General features: G+C 33.6%; 1 protein-coding gene across 1 annotated transcript in view; it reads right to left on the bottom strand.

Moving 5' to 3' along the window:
- Nucleotides 1–22486, bottom strand: part of LOC127278683 (microtubule-associated protein futsch) — an 89583-nt gene that overhangs the window by 8090 nt on the left and 59007 nt on the right. Inside the window, exons 3-7 of the mRNA XM_051300501.1 lie at nt 18215–18313; nt 16845–17017; nt 15490–15647; nt 14892–15303; nt 1219–14770 (exon numbers count right to left, since the gene is read on the bottom strand). Of these exons, the coding sequence (XP_051156458.1) occupies nt 1219–14770; nt 14892–15303; nt 15490–15647; nt 16845–17017; nt 18215–18313 (14394 nt within the window). The remainder of the gene's footprint in view (nt 1–1218; nt 14771–14891; nt 15304–15489; nt 15648–16844; nt 17018–18214; nt 18314–22486) is intronic.

The raw sequence follows: 22486 nt of genomic DNA, 5'->3' as shown, positions 1-22486 counted from the left end.
ACTGTGATTTATCTTGAATTAACTTTAAGTATTATGAATTATCCTGAATTATCTGAAGTATAATGAATTACTTTAAATTATTATGAATAATCTTGAATTACTTTGAATTATCTCGAATTACTACGAATTATCTTGAATTAACTTGAAATATATGAATTATTCTTTATCTGAATTATCATAAATTATCATGAATTATCTTGAATTATCTCGAGTTACTATGAATTGTCTTGAATTAACTTGAAGTATATGAATTACCATGAATTATCATAAATTATCTTTAATTACTTTGAATTATCTCGAATTATTACGAATTATTTTGAATTACTTTGAAATACTTTGAATTACTTTGAATTATCTCGAATTACTTCGAATTATCTCGAATTTCTATGAATAATTTTGAATTAACTTGAAGTATATAAATTATTATCTTTTATATGAATTATCATGAATTATTTTGAATTATCTCAAATTACTGTGATTTATCTTGAATTAACTTGAAGTATTATGAATTATCCTGAATTATCTGAAGTATAATGAATTACTTTAAATTATTATGAATAATCTTGAATTACTTTGAATTATCTCGAATTACTACGAATTATCTTGAATTAACTTGAAATATATGAATTATTCTTTATCTGAATTATCATAAATTATCATGAATTATCTTGAATTATCTCGAGTTACTATGAATTGTCTTGAATTAACTTGAAGTATATGAATTACCATGAATTATCATAAATTATCTTTAATTACTTTGAATTATCTCGAATTATTACGAATTATTTTGAATTACTTTGAAATACTTTGAATTACTTTGAATTATCTCGAATTACTTCGAATTATCTCGAATTTCTATGAATAATTTTGAATTAACTTGAAGTATATAAATTATTATCTTTTATATGAATTATCATGAATTATTTTGAATTATCTCAAATTACTGTGATTTATCTTGAATTAACTTTAAGTATTATGAATTATCCTGAATTATCTGAAGTATCGTGAATTATCATGAATTATGAATTAAGTGTACACCAAATTTTTTTTAGTTATTTCCCCCTTGTGTAGAATATTTATTTTGTAGAACTAAGTAGAAGAAGAGGTGAAATAGATGAAGAAATAAGGAGTAGAGAAAATATTGAAGAAAAGGTCATTAAAAAAAATATGTAGAAGGAATAAAACATAAATGAATGAAATGGAGGTAGATAAACTTACCTAAATCTTTATCTTCCCAAGTTTTCTTCGCCTCTAGCAAAGCGTCATAAACTTCACGACTGGGTTCAGTTCCACTGAAAACGTAATACCTTGCTCTCACTCTCTTGAAGAATTCCAAAGCCGTATAGTAAGAATTTCCATGATGAGGAACATATGTCAAATCCATGTAAACGGGTTGAACTTTATTCTTTGAGTCCTTCAACTTCTTCTCATTTTTAATAGGACTCTCAGACCGTTTTTTATTTTTTATATTTTCTGAAATAACTTTTTTCGTTTGTTTTCGCTCTTTTTTTGGAGTTGCGGGAGATGCTTTATTAGAAACCTCATTCGGCAATGGAATCGGAGTAGGTAATTTCAATGGCTCGCCCCAATCATGGAGATCAAAATTCAAGCTGTCTGGTGACAGATCACAGGAACTGCTACTAGGTTGAACAGGACTTCGTAAATTAAATTTTCTCGGTGGTTTGGGTGAAGGTAAACCTAAAGGACTTCCCCAATCAGCAATTGGATCAAATTCATCTTTATCATCCTTCAAGTCCCGTTGAACAAGAGTTCGTAAATTAAATTTTCTTGGCGGTTCAGGTGAAGGTAAACCTAAAGGACTGCCCCAACCGGCAATTGGATCATCTTTATCTTTATCATCCTTATCTTGGGAAGATGCGACAGAAGTTCCAGCCTTCGTGTCCTTTTCTTCTAATAAAATTTTATCTGAATCCAAGTCAGCTTCGTCAATAAACTTTTTGGAATCTGATTTTTCGCTGAATCCACCTGTGAATTCCATTTCGACAGTTAGCTTTTTGGTTTCGGTTTGAGGATCACTGAAGCGAACGCTAGTTTCAGTTTTGGTTACGGTGGTTGGCAATTCACCGTAGAAGCTGCTGGTCATTGATTGGTTTTCATAGTGACGAGGAGATTGTCCAACGTGTGAAGTTGTTGAAAGTGGAGAACTAGGTGGTTCATCATCAGAATAAGTGTGCCTTTCTTCACTGCTACCCCAGACGTGAGTTGCTGCTCTGCTGTGACTACTGCTTTGATCACTACGTGGACTTGTTGGTCCAGCGTCCCTTTCACTCATTGCATCTGATCCTGGACTTGATCCTCGTTGAATATCGGCCGATTTCAACTCTCCAATGACATTTCCAATACTCTCTGGTAGATGATTATCAACTTTCACATCTGTTTTTTCTGTAATCACGACAGTTTCACCTTTTTCATTGGTAGCTTCTGTAACTTCCTTAGTAGTTGTGATTATCTCTCCATCGTCAGACATAGTTCTGGTGGTTGTAATTGTCGTTCTTATAACTTCACCTGACCGAAATCCTTCAGGTGTGCTTGTTCTGGACCTGCCTTCCAGCCGTTTATCAGGTGTTGATCTTCCAGAAGGATGTGCACCATCCCTTATCAACGGTGAAATAGGAATATCTGGTGTTGATTTTCCAGTGGATCCACTGTAAGCAATGTCCTTTGGAAGCGACATGTCTGGTGAAGATTTTCCAGAGTAACTCCTTTCATCTGATACTAAGTCGCGTACCAATGGAGAAATCGAGTGTTCTAGACGTTCAGCAGATGTTTTACCAAGTACCTCGAGTTTTTCTTCTTGATGATCAGGTGTTGATTTTCCAGAATCGTAGAACATTTTCACATCAGGTGTTGAAACACCAGATGTTGAAGTTAGAGTTGCGGTTGTTTCTTTCATCATTTTATCGGATTTTAGTGCACCCTGGGATTTTACTTCTGACTTGATTGCCTTATCTCCTTGAGATGAATCAATAAGTTTATCTAAAAGCTCTTCTCTATCCAATGTTTCAGATGTTTGTGTCACATCTTTCATAGTCGTGACTTTCCCATTGGAATCAGTGACGGTTGTAACAGTTGTCACGATTCTCTTGACATCAGTTGTAATCTCAGGAGTGGTTTCTCTGCTAATAACTTTCGTCACAACATCTGAGGTGACTTGTGGAGTTCCATCGCGAGAAATGATGCAAGTGAAGAGTTCTGGCTTCCCGATTTCAGATGTGACAACTGTCTCTCCAGATCCTTCATCGATTATTACAGTTCTTGTAGTTTTGGTTGTCACAGTTTCCAAAACATCTGGATCTTCCTCATAAACCACAACTTCTTGTTTAACAGTTTTTGGTAAATCAACTAGATCCTCAGTCTTTTCAAATTGACTAGTTAAATGTGTTGTTTTAAGAACCGTAGTTTTCAAATCATCATCATCAGTTTTACTTGAACCATCAGGTTGAATCGTTTTCATTTCATGCTTTTTCTCTGTAACGTCCTGGGAAGTAGTTCCCGTTGTACTAGTAACATCAGAAGTAGACTCTGGAGTATCAGCCCGTCCTCCTAGATCCGGAGTTGATTTTCCAGAAAGAGTTGTAATATGTGTTGTTCTGATTTCAGTCATGCCGCCGACAAATGCTTTATGGAAAGGACTTTCATAATCAGCAACATACGAGGGAATTGTTTTGGTCACCTTGTCATCGTAATGCTTAATTTCTGGTGTTGAATATCCGGAAGACTTTCTATCTGGAGTGGATAAGAGGGATCGTTCAAGAGAATCGTCCTCCTCCAGAAACAATAATTTGTCAATCACACTATCTCTTGATAATTTCTTATTAAAAATAATTTCATCGATTATTTCTAAAATGATGTATCGAGGTACCCGGGTTCTATTGATGATCTCTTGGAGGAATATCTCGGTAATTTTCTTTCCCTTGGTTATATAATCTTCTATCAAAAGACTTTTTACCTCTGTGCGCTTCTCTTCCGATATAGATATCTCCTCAGGAATTTGTGTTTCCAAGAGATCGGAACTTTGCTGGAAAACTGATCGAGAAGAGGATTCTTCCACTTCAGGACTAGGACTCTTGGAAATGGGTTTAAGGCCTTGAACATCTTGCTCCATTGTGAGTGATTTATCAGCTACATCCTCCGTATCATGTGGTATGAGATCGCTCTTAATGTCTTCGTGATCCTTAACACTAGCTAGACTAGACCGCTTCGAATCAGGCACAGCAGTGATCCCGTCACCAACTTTTGATTCGGAACTTTTTTCTTCAATGGTCTGTGATTCGACAATAGTATCTATCCCTTCAACTGAAGGTTTTTCAAGCTCTAAAATATCACTGTCGAGAATGTTTTGTCTCGTTAATTTTTTTACTAGAATAATCTGTTCGATAATTGTGATAATAATTCTCCTTGAAACTAAATTAACACTCGCGATTTCATCCACTACTTTCAAGGACAACTTCTTATTTTTGTCAATGTAAGTATCAATGATATATTTCTCTATATTTTTTAAAGTATCCGCCTGCAACTTTCCCAACACGTCATCATCGTCCGAGTCAGAAAATTGCTCTTCTTGGTCAAATCCAATAATATCTCTAGGAATGTTCATATTCAAAATTATTTCTTTTATCACTGATTTTGGAAGTGAATGAGCCACACTCATTTCATCCAGTATTTGTGCACTTATTTTTTTCTTCTTACCCAAAAACTCATGCGCCACATAATTTTCTAACAATATCCTTTCATTAGGATCCACTTGCGAAACGTCTTCTACATCAGGTACTATTTGCGACTTTGATTCACTTAAGTCCTTTTGATAATTCACAGGTTCCTTTGATAGTGAAATCTCTGCTTCACTCTGCTTCCTGGATCCAGGAAGTTTCTCTGTTGAGCTTCTTATCTCATCTTTCTCTTCTAGAATAGTTGAATGAATTGAATCTTCCAAAGCTCCACTCAGTTGCTCCATAAGATGAATCTTTTCAACAGGTTTATCTTCAAATAAACTACCAGTTCTTGATCTGGTTAAAGGTGTTTTCTCAGCCCCTTCAAACAAACTGTGAGATCGAGATCGATCTTTAGGCGTTTGATCATGTGTTGGTGATTCTGCTCTAGGTAAATTGACAACACGTGGATCATGCTTCTCACTGACGATACTTGATGATCTTGACCTGATTTCCTCCTGTTCAACCGATTTATCAGAATGAGGAAAACTTTCTGAAACTTTTTTTGCAGAGACGAGTTCCTTATCGTCAGATTTATCACTAGTAATGCTAGATGTTCGAGATCTAGGCTTCTTGTCATCATGCTTCTCACTAACAACACTTGAAGACCTTGACCTATGTTCTTCTTTTTCAAATTTGTTATCTAAATCAACATGAGAAGCAGCTTTTGTTACAGACTCAAGATCCTTTTCATCATGTATCTCACTAGCGATGCTTGATGCTCTAGACCTCGTCTTTTTGTCTTCATGCTTCTCACTGACGATACTTGATGACCTAGACATAATTTCCTCTTTCTCAACCTTTTTCTCAATATCAACATGAGAAGTAGCCTTGGTTGTTGATGTAAGTTCCTTCTCATCATGTTTTACACTAGCGATACTTGATGTTCTAGATCTAGGCATCTGGTCATCATGCTTTTCACTGACTATACTCGTCGATCTTGATCTGATTTCATCCTTTTCAATTTTTTGATCAACAGTAACATTAGAAGCAACTTCTGTTTTAGATGCAAGTTCTTTTTCATCATGTTTCACACTAGCGATACTTGATGATCTAGATCTCAGTTTCAAATCATCATGCTTCTCACTGACGATACTTGACGACCGGGACCTGATTTCCTCTTTCACAACCTTTTTCGCAGAATCAGCAAGAGGAACCGCTGTTGTTGCTGATGAAAGTTCATTAAAATCATGTTTCACACTAGCGATACTTGATGATCTTGATCTAGGTTTCTCGTCATCATGCTTCTCACTAACGATACTTGAGGACCTGGACCTGATTTCATCTTTATCAATCATTTTCTCAGAATCAACATGAGGAGCAGTTTTTGTTGTTGACGTAAGATCCTTCTCATCATGTTTTACACTAGCGATACTAGATGTTCTAGATCTATGCGTCTGATCATCATGCTTCTCACTGACGATACTTGACGATCTTGACCTAATTTTATCTTCAGCAATCGTTTTCTCAGAATCAGCAAGAGGAGCAGTTTTTGTTATTGATGTAAGTTCCTTCTCATCATGTGTCACACTAGTGATACTTGATGATCTAGACCTAATTTCATCTTTATCAAGCTTTTTCTCAGAATCAACATGAGGGGCCGTTTTTGTTGTCGATGTAAGTTTCTTCTCATCATGTTTTACACTAGCGATACTTGATGATCTAGATCTAGGTTTCTCTTCAAAATGTTTCTCGCTGACGATACTTGATGACCTTGATCTGATTTCATCTTCATCAAACTTTATCTCAGAATCAGCAAGAGGAGTCGCTGATGTTGCTGATGCAAGTTCTTTCTCATCATGTTTTACACTAGCGATACTTGATGATCTAGATCGAGGCTTCACATCATCATGCTTCTCACTGACGATACTTGACGACCTAGATCTGATTTCATCTTTATCAACCTTTTTCTCAGTATCAACATGAGGAGTAGCTTTCGTTGATGTAAGTTCCTTCTCATCATGTTTTACACTAGTGATACTTGATGTCCTAGATCTGAGCTTCTGTTCATCATGCTGCTCACTAATGATACTTGATGACCTGGATCTGATTTCCTCTTTATCAGACTGTTTTTTAGAATCAACATCAGGAACTGCTTCTGTTTCTAATGCGGATTCTTTTTCTTCAACTATACCACTGCCAAAACTTGATGATCTTGACCTATCGCGATCATCGACTTTCAATTCATCTTTTTCTAACAATTTATCATGATCGACTTTTTCATTAATTACACTTGGAGATCTAGATTTACCTCGATCTCCATCATAATCCTGTTTATCACCATCAATACTTGGTGATTTCGATCTTTCTAATGTATCTTTATCATCGGACTTGTCACTGGTTGAACTTGGTGATTTAGTTCTGTCAATAGAATCCTCATCCAGTTTATCACTCATTAAACTACCTGATCTGAGATATTCAAATTGATCTTTTTCGAATTTCTCATCGTATTTGGTGTCTGCTAGCAAAGAAGATTTTCTTAACGGTTCTGGTGTATGTTTTTCACTAACAATGCTAGATGATCTTGACTTGCTGAATTCCACAAAATCTTTTTCATTTTCTTTATCACCAGCAATGCTAGGTGACTTAGAACGATCACTTGGTTCATCATCTTTAGAATCCAGCAGTGCTCGATTATCCGTATCTTTCTGATCAGTAGATTTTACAATAGTTTTATCACTTGCGATACTAGAGGGTTTAAAAATATCTCTCGATTCCTTTTCAATCGATTTATCAATATCAATTGCTGAAGGTTTATTACTTTCTGCATCTGGTTTCTCACTAGTGATACTTGATTTTCGAGACTTGTCGGATGATTCCTCAATTAAATCCTTTTCGCATGATTCATCACCAGTTGTGCTAGGTGATTTCGACCTATCCAGAGATTCTTTTTTATCTGACTTATCACTGGGTACTGGAGATTTTGACTCTCCTAAAATATCCTTTATCTCAGGCTTTTCACTAATAATGCTTGATGATATTGAAAATTTTTCTTCTATTAAATCCTTATCCAAAGGCTTAGCACTCAATGCTGGTGATTTAATTTGATTGGAATCTTTATCTTTATCTTTAACTTCAGCCTCTTTAGTTTCTTCTTTAGCAGAAGGCTTATCCTCTAAAATACTGGCAACTTTTGATGGATCAACATCCTTGTGATCTGCTTTTTCACTGGAAATACTGGCCGTTCTGGATTTAACAAGAGGTTCTTCAATGAAATCTCCCTCATCTGGTTTATCACCAGCTACACTTGGAGATATTGAAGGATCAGATGATTCCTGATCATGTTTTACATCTATTACCGGTTTTTCACCAGCTATACTTGCAGATCGGGATTTAACTTCAACAATAATATCTTTATCACTTGGTTTATCTCCAACAATGCTTGGAGATTTTGATCGATCAGAAACTTCTTTTAAATCAGGTTTCTCACTGGTAATACTTGAGGTTTTTGATTTACTGTCTACCTCTTCAAATAAATTTTTATCATCTGGTTTATCACCAGCAATGCTAGGAGACTTAGATCGATCAAGAGCTTCCTTTTCGTCAGATTTATCACTCAATACTGGAGATTTTGACTTTTCTAAAGAATCTTTTGTTTCCGATTTTTCGCTTACAATGCTGGATGACCTTGAAACTTTTTCTTCTATTAAATCCTTTTTTTCACCAGCCACACTTGGAGATATTGAAGGATCAGATGATTCCTTATCATGTTTTATATCTATTACCGGTTTTTCACCAGCTATACTTGCAGATCTGGATTTAACTTCAACAATAATGTCTTTATCATCAGGCTTATCTCCTGCAATGCTCGGAGACTTTGATCGGTCTGCTGCTGCTTCATCCTCATCGATTTTTAATTCTTGCTTTTCATCAGAAATTTTGCCTTCTTTAAGATCTAACTCTTCACCTACAATACTTCCTGTTCGTGATTCTCGTTGATATTCTTTTTCGCTGATAATACTTGTTGATCTAGACCGATCAATAGGTTTTTCTTCGTCCTTAACGCTTACAATACTTGTGAAGCGAGATTTATCAAGAGATTTCTCAGCATCTAATTTAGGTAAATCTTTTATTGTATCTTCCTCAGTAAAGGGAATTTTCGCTTGATCTGGTGTTTCAGAAATTGATGTTTGGTCAGGAATTGATGGCTTTTCACTGGGACTTTTCGAAAAAACACTATCAGCAGGAGAAATATCACCTGACTTATCTAATTCCATAGGCTTCAGATCGTCAAGATGCATTACTTTTTTCAACTCTTCTTCCTTTGTAAGCGATTTTTCTGGAGTTTTTTCAGTCAATTCATCCCTTTTTTCTAAACTATCATCTAGATCCTGAGAATCACGAGTACCAACTGGTGACTTATCTAAACTATCAACTGGAGAAACTTTTTCTTTAGCTTGTAGTGGCGATTTATCAGAAATACTGTCTTTCTCTAGTGAACTTTCTTCGGAATGCAAAGAATCCTTGTCCATCACCAAAGAATCTTTTTCTGGAGTAGACTTAGTAGAAACATCTTTTAAAGAATCATCCGGTGTCACGGTTTTTGTGAATGTAATTGTCCCTGGAGCACAAATCTCTGTCTCGTGTCCACCATCTTCACTACTAGCTGTTACAAACATTTTACGTACCGCCGCATCCTGTGGATCCTGATCAAAAATTTCCTGCTCTTCTTCAGTTAATGGAACTCTATTAGCAATTTTTTCAGAAATACTCTTTTTTCTTTCATCAATAGCTGCAGACGAACTAATAACTGATTCTTTTTCTGAAATGACTTTGTCAACATCCTGAATTTTTTTGTCATCAAATTCTTTCATTGGAGCAACAACTTTTTCTTTGGCTTCATTAAGATACTTTTCAGTAGCATCAACAACTTCTGATGCTTCAGAAACTTCAGTATCACGAACTCGAACATCAAATTCCTCCACCACTTCTTTGATGTCATCAAGTTCAAACTCCTTTCCTTCTTTCTCTTTAGTTTCTCTCACAAATTTTTCATCAGCTTCAATTACATCACTCGAGTCTTCTTCTTCTTCTGTTTTTGATTCACTCAATTTTCTCGATATATCTGGTGACTGTATCGAACCACTGACTTTATATTCTTCTCTCTCAACAGCTTCAAAATCATCTTTCTCTGAAAGAGTCTTGCCTGATGGGGAACCTCTGGCTTCAACAGCTAATTCTTCATGGGTACCTCTTCTTTCTTCACTTATGAAAGCCGTGACAGCATCTTTAGAAGGAATACTAACAAATCCTTCAACAAGTTCATCTTCAATATCCAAAGCACTTTCAATATGTGGAACTTCTTTTTTCTCGACAACTTCCGTTATTGATTTTAGTTTTTGATCAACAATTGTCTCTTGCAAAGGAACATCTTCTGAGCTAACTTCCTGAGTTTTCTCATCGGCTACATCAAGCACCGAATCTTTAGTAATTTTTCTTTTGATTATGATACTCTCAATAATCTCCATAATAACATCTTTGGGAATTATTTTTAACAATGAGATCTCCTCGATAATTAATGTAGTAATTTTCTTTCCTTTATTAACAAACTCTTTTTCAATATAATCTTCAACATCTGTTCTCTTTTGAGGACTAATTACCACTTCGGTTTTTATAATATCCTCAATATCCATTGCACTCTCACGACGAATGCCTCGTCTGATAATTACATTTTCAATTATTTCAATTATCCTTTCTCTAGAAATACGTTTTATGAACATAATATACTCTATAATTTCCGTTGTAATCTTTTGTTTCTTCGATGTGATGATTTCTTCAATTATTTCATCAACACTTTCCGATTGATTAATTACCTGCTTTAAATGATCCGATAGCAAAGTATCAAGTTTTAAGGCTTTCTGTACTTCTTGATCAGATATCTTCTCTATAAATTTAGGAGACGATGGCGTTGATCCAGGAGTGACTATAACCAATTCTGCCTTTGCTGGTGATAATTTTTGCTCAAATCCAATCTCAGATGATTCTATTTCTTCTTTGGTATCAGTATCTTCAAGCTTGAGGGGAAGAATTGTTTTGGTACAAATTTGTTCCAATCCAGCGTCCATTACATCCATTAATTCTCTATCAGCACATACACCCATTCTTTCGCAAATGTTAACATCTGACAGCAATCCTGATCCCATTGCTAGAATTTCTTCTCGATCTGGTGCTTCCTCTCTTGCTGGAGAAGTGATTTTAGTATCTCTGATAACTTTCATACAAGGTTCCTCTTGAACCTCAACTCCGGTTGCTGATTCATAAACTGGTAAAGGCTTAACAAAGTCACTTACTATCATCTCCTCAACTTCTTCCTGAGACGGTAATTGTTCAGTGACCCCTACTTTCTTTGGCATAATGTCTCCTAAACTTGGTCTGGGTTCTTCAACTTTTGCTTTCGTTTCTTCAATTAATTTCGTATCCAAAGCTGATGGTCCTTCTTCCTCCTTTTTGGGAATCTCCGAAAGAGCTTTCTCCGATAAGAAATCGTCTTCTTTAAGGACTTCAGCAACTTTTTTGACAATTTCAACGACATCTTTGGGCTTTTCTTCAAAATGAATTCCAGCAGTACCAGCTAGGACTTCGCCAACATCTCGTACAGCTTCTTTCAGATCCGGAATGTGATAATCGTCGTCGTCTTCATCAGCTGCTTCATCATCAAGTTCAACATCTTCAGGAATAGAGAACTTGACTTTCTCAGGCTCTTTGGAAATGGGAGAAACAGATTCGATTGACGGTTTTATTTCTTCTAATTTTTCAGCAACCCCAGTTAAAGTGTCTGTGATAATGTCAGTTGGCGGAGGAAGATCAGCTAAATTAATTCCCTTCTCTTTTGGACCCTTATCTTCAAGGGACTCTAAAGAATCTCTGAGACTGTCTTTAACAGATTTAAATTTCTTGGACGATTCCTTTATTAGTGCTTCAACTTCTTCGATGCCTTCAGCATCTTCTGATTCTTCTTTCTTCTCTTGCTTGGGTGAAGTTTTATTTTTCATTTCTTCAAGAGGTGATTTATCATCATGAATGACTCTTTCTGCTTCGACATCATCAACAGTCGTACACACAGCTTTTGCTTCTAGATCAGGGATACTTGTTCTTCGAAGATCTTGAATTTCCTCTTGTAAGAATGTTGCAGTTTCTTTTATTGTTGCCATCTTTACGTCGTGCACTATTGGTTCGACTTGTTCGAAAACTTCAGCTTTCTCATGAACTTTTCCTACTTTTTGGAAAACTTTATCCATATCAACTTCTTCAAAGTCAGCTGCTTCTGGTTTATGATCCTTTGGAGAACTGGATTTCGACGATGATTTATCATCATCTTTATCCGAATCTTTTTTCTTCTTGGTTAATTTGTCAATTCCCTTTTCAAATTTATCGGCAACTTTTCCAAAGAAACTGAATACACCTTTTTGTTCCTTTGCTGAAGGAGTGGAAGGTCCCTTAGGATCCTGAGGAGACTGAGCCTTTTCATCCTTGCTGTCCTTACTAAAGCCATCTATTGCATAAAGTTTAGGATCAACTTCTTCATGAACTGGAAGATCAGCAACTTCGTCTGGAGTTTTAACAGAGTCTCGCTGATGAGCTGGAATGGACTGACGAACAACGGGTGCTGGCAATTCGACCGGAATAACTTCCTCTACTTTTGAAGCAACAACTTTTTCTTTTACTTCCTCAGCTACATGTTTCTCATCAATATCTTCTTTAATATCATCCAAAGTGATTCGCTCATCTTCTGGAAGAGTGGGAGCAGTTGTCGTTGCACCAGATTCAAGTGTCGATATTTTTTCTTGAGACTCTTCCATTTTTTCGGGTATTAATTCCTTTTGATCGAGTTCAGGTTTCACGTCAGTATCTGTTTTCTTTTCGGAAGAATCCAACTTATCGGGACTCAAACTGGAAGGTTCTTTTGTTATGTCCTCACTGTCTTTCTTTCCGGAATCATCTTTCTCTTCGGACTTTTGAACAACTTCTGTAGCTGATGCGATAATTTCCTTCATCTCTTCCTTGAGCTGTTCCTTATGTTCTGGAGACAATAACTCTGAAGCTCGTCTTTCCTCCCTTTTAATGGCCGATGTTTCAGCAAAATCTAACTTCTTCTCAGGAATCTCATCTTTCTTCTCCTCAGCCTCATCATCTTGATGCATTTTCTTTTCCATGAGTATTTTAGCTTTCTCTGATTCAACTTCATCCAGAAAATGCTTCTGTTCGCCTTCGCCACTCTGAGCGGAGTCCTCTGTGTAAATTTCCTCTTTCTCAACAATTAAATATTCATCTTCCTCTGTTAATTCCTGACTGGCTTTTCTCGAACTATCTTTTTTCGGTGCATCTTCAATCTCAGCTGTCACATCCTCTTCAGTCATGTCTTCTTCTTTCTTATCAGTAGCTTCAGCGGTAATATCATCATCGCCCTCGAATCGTTCCTCTTTTCTGGCTTCTTCTATTCTCTCGGCTTTTTGTAGAACTGCTTCAATCTCCTCAACAACCTCTCTTTCTTCCTTAAGATCAGCCAATACTTTACTTTCAATTGAATCCAATGACATGTCTTCGGATTTTTCGGTTAGATTCTTTTCGGCAAGTCTTATAACTGAATCTGGCTCAATACCGGAAGGTGTTGACACGGTGGAAGAGTCAGTTGTTCCTTTGTCACCTTTGACTTTTCTAATTACGCCATCCTTATCGGATTTAACAGATGTGGTTGGTGTACTTCTTGTTGATTTTGCTGGACTAATGGGAACTCTGGCTTTGTTGGGACTCACGGGTTTTGTTCGACGACTGATTGGTTTTCTCTCGACGGGCTTTATTTTTGGTGCTTTTGATGCCGAAGCAACTGATCCAGCCATCTCTATATTCTTTTGCTCAACAACTTTTCTATTATTGGCATCTTTTGCACTTTTAGCTGGAGCAGTAGATGGTGCTTTGGTAATTGGTTTCATGGAGACTCTAGGTGTTGTTTTTGATATTTCCGTTTTGGTAGCAGTTCCATTGAGAGTTTTCTTTGGTGTCGTTGGTGATGATTTGACATCTTTCTTATCAGCTGGTTTCATAATCTTCTTCTCTATTGGTTTAGCACTTGGTTTTGGTGGTTCGGGTTTGATCGTTTTCACAATAGGTTTAACATCTTTAACGTCCTTCTTCTTTGGTTCTGGTTTCGGTTTCTGTTCCTTGTTAACAGTCTTTTCAGTTTCCGCTTTAATAACATCAGTCTTTTTCGTTTCGCCTTCTTGCTTCTCGGGCTTTTCAATTTTTTTCTTCATGTCATCAATTTTCTTACCTTCTTTGGTTTCATCAACTTTCTTACCATCTTTGGTATCAGATTCAATTTTCTTCGACTCAGATTCAATCTTTTTATTTTCTGCAACCTTTCTCGTTTTTCCTTCAACTTTTGATATCCTCTGTGAAATTGTTTTTTGAGGCGACTCATCACTTCCTCTAACAGTCTTTATTTCTGATGTTTCTTTTTTCTCGCGTTTTGCTTCGAATTTTTTCACTTCTCTCTCGATCAAACCCATCTTCTTTAAGGGTTTGTCCTTAAGAGCGACGAGCGAAGTCGATGGCGAGAGACTTTTGGCCGAGCATGTTGAATGTTTCAAAAATTCAAGATGCTTGAGACGATCCAATCCCTCAAAGATTTTATGTTGAGGCGTACTTCCGGGAAAGAGAATCCTTGTAATTGTACCCTCGGGATTTGCAGGTTGCCAGACTAATAGCGCACAGATGGAAACAACATTTTGGATAGGAAAGACAAGATTGTTTGAATCCTTTTTATGAGGACCGGAAAATAGTTTCGAATCCGAGGCGTGCCATTTGGCGAGAAATTCACGTACTTCCTTACTGTCTTTACTGGGACTCAGAACATACATATCAAGTGTTCCGTGACCGACTTTATGATAGAGATTTATTGGATCTGGATCCCTGTAGCAGTGATGAGATCTGAGACTTATGTGTCGAAGATTAACCATCATCTCCTGACCCATGTCAATTAAATCCAAAACTAAGGGATCAATATCCTTGTCGCCGTCTGGTGAATTTGAGTGTCTTCTTTCCTGTATAATAACAAAGTGAATTAGTAATTTTAAAACAAAATTCAAATGAAGATAATTTCAAATAAATGCAAATTAATCAATGATAATTTTAAATAACTGTTATGAGAATGAATAAAATTACCACGAGATTACAGAAGAAATGCCCAATTTGAGGATAAACGTGCATCTCCTTCTTTTTTCGAAGAACACTGGACATGCCACCAATATTGCTGTTGTTTATCCTCGTGACCAGAACGGCATCCAATCGATCTAAATGTCTGGCAAAGTCCCAGAAACAGGCTTTTCTAGCGAAGCCCCCATCGACAAGCATATTGAAACCATTTATTCCAAAGAGAGCCGCGTCCCCCTGTCCACCCGGGAAGACGTATAGGGTTGGATGACTAAAGCGAATATTTCCGACAACATCGGAAGGTTCCATTAGTTGATCTAATGTTTGAGGTACAAGATATTGTTCAATATAATGTGTAAAACTAGTAATGGCTGGAACACCTGCCGTAAGAACATCATCAGGATTCACCTTTACCTGACAGGACCTAAAATCATCATCATTAAAATATCTTTTATTTTTATCATAAAATCACTATTATGATTATCATGTAATAAAGACTGTGCAAGCTGCAGCGATTTAAAAATAAAATTCTAAAGAATTTTTCTACAATTGAGAATGAGAATAAATTTTGAAAATGAATTTTACAGAGATTAATATCAGTTAAACAAACCTTGTACAGGGTTCTTTGGATAATCTTGCAGTCGACCATTCACCAACACCCGCGCAATGAATATCTACAGTTACACTATTCTCGTAAGCACGAAGCACTCTTTGCACCTCATGTTCGCTAAATGCATCTACAAAATCTGCATAACTAAAGGTTCCATCCTGTAAAAGGAGATTAAATGTTGAAAATAAATATCATTAGGAAAAATTAACGAGATAGAAAAAAATGTCACACCAATATAATAATACTCAGTGTAAAATTTATTAGATTCATAATAAAAATAAAAAAATTTTCTCGATTCTAATATATATGAGAATTTACAAAAAATTCTCAATCCTGTTATTAACCCCTTAACTGTTAGCGACACATACGTTGTGTCGTGATCACCTTAACACAAAATAAATGAAATTTTCTGTGTAAATTGTAAAATAAATTATTATATATCAATATTCGCACACTAAAGGTATCAATAATATTTGGTTAAGTAATAATGAAATAATTATTCATTATTTTTAAGTAATATAACAGTTGAAAAATAAGTAAAAATCACGAAAAAAAATTTTATTTTCAATATTTAACCCTCATTAGATGTATAAAGGTTTTAGGAGGCGCTGAATTCAAATTTGACCTTTAAATTCAAAAGTTCAAAATGGCGGATCCAAAATGGAGGACATAATTTTTAAAATTTTATCGGATCTTAAAGAAAATTGGTATAAGGGGGTTTTTGATAGTGCTGAATTCGAATTTGACCTTCAATTTTAAAAATTAAAAATGGTGGATCCAAAATGGAGGACATAATTTAAAAATTTTTAACGTATTTTAATGAAACTTGGTATAAGGGGGTTTTCGAGGGTGCTAAATTCGAATTTGACCTTCAAATTGAAAAATTCAAAATGGCGGATCCAAAATGGATGACATAATTTTAAAAATTTTAACGGATTTTAATGGAACTTGATTTTAGTATAAAATAAAAAAAATATGTCCGCCATTTTAAATTTTATTTTTGAGGTCATATTTGAATTCAATGAGCTCAAAAACCTTTATATAAAAAGTTTTATGAAATTCTGCATATATTAAAAAAAATGTTAGCCATTTTTAATCCGCCATTTTGAATTTTTTTTTTATTTGAGGTCATATTTGAATTTCGAGACCCCAAAAAACCTTATATATGTTTTATAAAAAATTTGTCGTCCAGAATTTGTTGGACATTTTGAGACCACAGTATCAATTTTTCCTCTAACAGTGAAGAGGTTAATGAAGGAACAATAAGGAATTTTGTTTTCATCAAACATTTATGAATTTGTCATTCGTGAATGTAAAAGGAAAATAATAAAAAAAAATTAGATGAAAATGTATACCTGCAGTATCCAGGAACCATTTCCGCCAAAAGTGTATCCAGCGTGAATGATGTGCCGGTGTTTCGTGAAACTTGCGAGAAGATTGCGTATGCATTGTAAGAGAGTATTTGTTTGGGGATGTATCAGAACTTCCGTCACGAGGTTCTCCGTTGCATATTGAATAAGACGTTCGCCTGCAAATATCATTTTGTCATGTACAGTTTCGGTTTAATGAGATTTTGAGAACAAGCCTTCAATAAATTATTCATTTTGTTTTCAAGAGAATGCAAAAATAAAGAGAGCTCAATAAAAAAAAAGTAAAAATTCTAAATGATTTTAATAGTAAAATTATTATTTACATTTCTTACAAACTTTCTTGATGAAAAAAAAAATTTTTGTTATTTTATTTTACAACATAAAATTATTATCAATTTTATAAAAAATAGAAGATAAAATAAAAAACAATACAAAATAAAAATTCGAGATTCTTCTTTTTATACACTTTCATTGTACGTTGGGATATATATACTATTTTCTCACAACAGTGAGTTCCAGTTCTATTGAGCAAACATTTAGTCTCCACTACCATTTCGAAGCAATAACAGATGTGTATGAACTCTTACGTAAATATTTGATAACTTTGAAATATATATTTTGAAACACATATATAGAAACCTCGCAAAATTTTGTTGCAAAATCCTTACGAAAGTTTCCAACTGTCATTCAATTGGGTTTTGGTTGTTCTGTATTATTTCGCGGTATACACATAAAAAATTTGTTTTACAAGCTAATAAGTTTCTCTTCAAATTTAAATTTCTCGTTATATATTTCAAATTCAAATTTCTTTTCTAATTAATAATTTTATTTTAGCCACAGTAAAAAGGAAGTCTTATTTTTAAGGCAACTTTACACGTTTTTTTTGTCTTCATTTAAAATATATTTCGACATAAAACCAAATTGATTCATTTTAATAATGAAAAAACCACATTTAAAATTAGTGATGTTCATAACGAAATCAGAATTGAAATACAAGTTAGAAGTTTTTTTTATTTTATTTTTCAATTGAGTCTGGAGTTTTCTTCACATATCTATTATTTCGCCTCGTATTTTATTTACACAACCAAAGAACTCTAATATATAGAAGTTTTCAAAAGTTTTGCTCATCAAACTAAAGTTTTATTTTTCACAAAATTGATATATATATATATGGGTAGTACTTTACAAAAAATCAAAAAAAATATTTCTTTAAAAATCGTTGATCATAAACATTGTGAACTTCAGCATCTTGTTGATTGTTAAATAATTTACTAAAATTATGCTTGTGATTCTTTAAATTTACATAATATATTATTATTATTATCATTATATTAATATAAAAAAAATCCTCTCACCATTTCTAGCTTCTTCACCTTCCGGTGCCTGTGCAGTGAGAGCTTGCAATTCCTTCTCAAGGTCGACATGACAATTGTCCTTATCCCAGGACAAAAATCCTGCAACAATAAAATATTTCATATTATTAGAAATGATATTGTTTTTTGTAAAAAGATAAATTTTTTTCAAAACTGACCATAATGTAAAAAGTACAGACTACATTAATGAAAAAAAAAATGAAAAATCTTAAAAATATAAAAATTATTTATAAAAATGAAATAATTTTTTGTCCTCGTAAAAAAACATTCTATTACATTATTTACAGCTCTAAATGTAACTTTAAATTGCAAAAGTTTTATTTTTGTCATAAAACCGAGGAATATCTATGAATGATTTCGCAGTTGAGAACTTTTAAAAAGATTCAATGTGACTATTATTCAAAATATCTGAATAACAATATGAGTATAAACGCGAGTAACAACGGTAAATATTAAAAATTTTCTAAGAATAATTTATATGGTTCAGAAAAAAGGAGAAATAAAATATTTAAAATCTTTATTTGAAAAATGAAAACAGGAAATTTTTTAATTGCCTACTTACATACGCAATTCGTACAAAATGATCATTAATTACCATTCATTAACTAAATTTTATTAAAAAAAAAATGCTCTTGAAATATTGTTTTAAATATAAAACAAGAGTAGAAAAAAATCATTAAAATGGAAAATTAATTTTATTCTAAAAATAAGTATTATTTAATTTTCACTAGAATATTCAAGGAATTAAAAAAAGTATAAAAAATAATTTATTCCCTTCATTTTCTAAATATATATGCTTGGAAATATCATTTTCATTATATAAATTCTAAATTTATCCTTTTTATAAAGAGAAAATTAAATGACTGGATAAAATTTTGAAAAATGCCAATAAATCCTTGTAATATAAAACATTCACAATGAGTGTTGAATCTGGGTTAGATTATTTTGCTCTAGGCTCTAAAACTGAGAACCAGTCACCTTTACAAGTCCTTTCATAAGCGACAGTGCTGAGCACATGTGATATCCCTATATCACTTTGTAAATCCTACGCAGACATCCTGGCTCATGTCCTGACGTATTTATCATCATTATAAAGCTCCACAAAAGGAATTCACCGCAAGCCAGTTAAACCGTGTTAATAAAAAGTTTGCGCAACTATAAACGCAAAAAAATCGTAAATTTTTACAGAAAAATCAGTATAAATATTTGTACAATTTCGTCGAAAGTTTTACATTATGCAATTCAAGTGAATTTAAATCAAAATAAACATAATGTCTCACTTCTGCAGGTTCGACTGTAATTTCAGTGAAAAATTTGAAATTATAAAAAAAGTAGGGGAATAGTGTCAGGGTTGGACACAGTTTTGGTTTTTTGTTTATAAATATTTTGTTTAGATAAATTCAGTCAATTGTGGTATATGGGTGGAAAGATCTACAAAAGAGGAACACTTTTGCTGTGGACCGTAAATTGATTGGTCCAAAATTCTAATCCTTTCTTATCAACTTCTGGTGTTCCTCAGGGATCTAACTTGGGACCACTTTTGTTTATTTTATATGTTAATAACATGAAATCTATTTTTAAAAACAGTTATTTTCTTTTGTACGCAGATGATTTAAAATTATATAAAGTAATAAAAACAGATAATGATTATGCTGATTTACAATCAGATTTGAACAATCTTAAAACATGGTGTTCTGAAAATAACATGTCTCTTAATATTAAAAAGTGCTCGGTGATATCTTTCTCAAGGAAACAAAGTACACTTATTTACTCGTATTCATTTGGTGAAGATGTAATACCGAGAGTGACTCAAGTTTGTGACCTGGGTGTTACTATTGACAGTACACTGTCATTTAATTCTCATATTTCTGATGTTATTAGCAGGGCACTTAGGTCGCTTGGCTTTGTGACACGAAATGCATCCTTGTTTCGAAATGAGCGTACTCTTAAAATCTTGTTTTTTGCTTTCGTCATGAGTATATTGCAGTATGCGTCAGTTATTTGGGTGCCATACTACGCATATTTGTTAATAAGATTGGAGCGTGTTCAGAATCGGTTTCTTCGGTTTGCGGCAAGACAATTGGGTATACCTTTCAATTTTTTTGAACATAATTATGATGAATTACGAAATCGTTTGAATTTGCCCAAAATTGTCACTAGATTTTTATATTCAGATTTAATTTTTTTGTACAAGTTGTTAAACAATTACACGAATTGCTCAGTACTTTTGTCATTGATTAAATTCTCAGTACCAACGAAATCGTCTAGATATTTTTCACTTTTTTATGTGCAGTATCATAGAACGAATTATGCGAAAAATTCTCTGATTGCAAGAATAAGCAGAGAGGCTAATACTAGTTCTGGTACGCTTGATTTTTTTGACGCCTCACTGACCAGGTTTATCTCTAGTCTGAGACAATTGTTATACAGCCAAGCCTAGCGTTAAGTATATTACCTTAATTGGTCATTTGTAACTAGGCTTTGTATGCCATTATTATTAAGTACTTCTGTACGAAAGGGTTTTTTTGTAACCCGTTTATGTTTAAATAAATAAATAAATAAATAAAAATTAAAAAAGTTATAAAAATTTAAAAAAAAAAAAAATCTAGTCAGGGTTGGACTTTTCAGTCAGGGTTGGACACTTTTTGAAAATCGAAACGCATTATTGGTAAAAACGTAAAATAACATTTGTAATGTTTTTTATTCTTATTTTTTCATGTTTATCTTTACTTATTGTTTACAAATTGTAAAGCTTCATGGGTTTAAAAAAGGAATGAACTCAAATTACAAAAAATAACGCTTTATTGTTCCAAATAACTCAATGAAATGATGAACAAAATTTATACAATTTAAGTATTATTTTTCTAATATCTTTGGCACAATTTTGCACTGAAATATCAATAAAATAAAATTTATTTGTATATTTATTTATTTATAAATTGTGTCAAATTCATAATTAATATGGGTGTCCAACCCTAACTGTATAAAGTGTCCAACCCTAACTAGAAGCATCATTTTCGAATTGTGCTAACCATAACCAGGCATGTGTCGCGATTCGATTTTTCACTTTTTTTCTTCTTAAATTATGTACCCCACAATACATTCAATAAGATTACCTTGCCGAATTCTAGCTTTTTTTACATATTTTTTAGATTTATTCACAAGTCAAACAAAACTTTTTTTGTCTCTTAGATTGCACCGAAGTCACAGGAGACGCTACTTTTGATTCTCCAAAAATGTAATGCCACAAAAAGTTAGGTTACACTACTAGAAGATTCGTCACGTACGCACACAGGTGGCGCTAGTGTTCTTATTTAAAAAAAGCCAACTGTCCAACCCTGACACTATTCCTCTAATGTAAAGAAAGTACAATTTGGAAATATTGTTAAGTTATTGTTTAAGTAAAATATCTTTTCAAATAAATTCAAATAAACTCACACGGTGAGCTTGGACTAAGTTCAACTCAAAAGTTCTTGCTCATCCAATTTTTTTTTCTAATATCGTTTCAGTGATGCCACGCGATAATTTTAAGATTAAAACGAAAAAAATTCATCGATAAAATTTTAAATAAACTCAATTTTTCGATTCTTTTAAAAATTATATTGTATACAGTTTTATCAAATTAACGCCTATTCAAATTTTAGTTTGCCTTCAGATCTTCCTATTGCCATCGAGGAAAATGTTCCATAATAAAAACTGCTAATAATTACTTTAAAACCTTACAAAATTCCAAACCAGATGTAAAAATATTCGTTTATTATTAACTCAGAATTTTAAGTAAGTAATTAAGAAAAAAGCTTAGATAGTGAAGGTGGCGCTGCAATACAAATGGCGCGAGAATTGTTTGAATTCAAATATACAACAGAGATACTTTTTCAAAGTAAAGTGTTGCATTTTTTTAGGGAGTCTCACTTCAGCGGGTTTAACTGTAATTTGAGTGAAAGAATTAAAAATATATAAAATAAGTGTTACGTGATCTTGAAAATTTGGTTTAATTATAAATGGAAATATTAGAAGTGAAATATCTCGTCAAGTGAATAAAAAGGGAATTAACTCACTTATAACTAACTTAGACTAATAAAATTAGAAAAAAATTTAAATTCCATACAAAGATAATAACACATAAGGATACACTTAAAAATTTGGTCAAACGTCAAGAGCGTATAATATTCATTTATATGCAAATTGTAATATTTTATATTTAAAGAAAATTTAAATTCATGAGCATGACCGTAACAAAGTAAAAAAATAAGA

Source organism: Leptopilina boulardi, unplaced genomic scaffold (genome assembly GCF_019393585.1).
Source record: "Leptopilina boulardi isolate dan_hultmark-lab unplaced genomic scaffold, ZJU_Lbou_2.1 LbouV2_210, whole genome shotgun sequence".
Classification (NCBI taxonomy): Eukaryota; Metazoa; Arthropoda; class Insecta; order Hymenoptera; family Figitidae; genus Leptopilina; species Leptopilina boulardi.
This window is presented reverse-complemented; position numbering and strand designations above follow the sequence as displayed.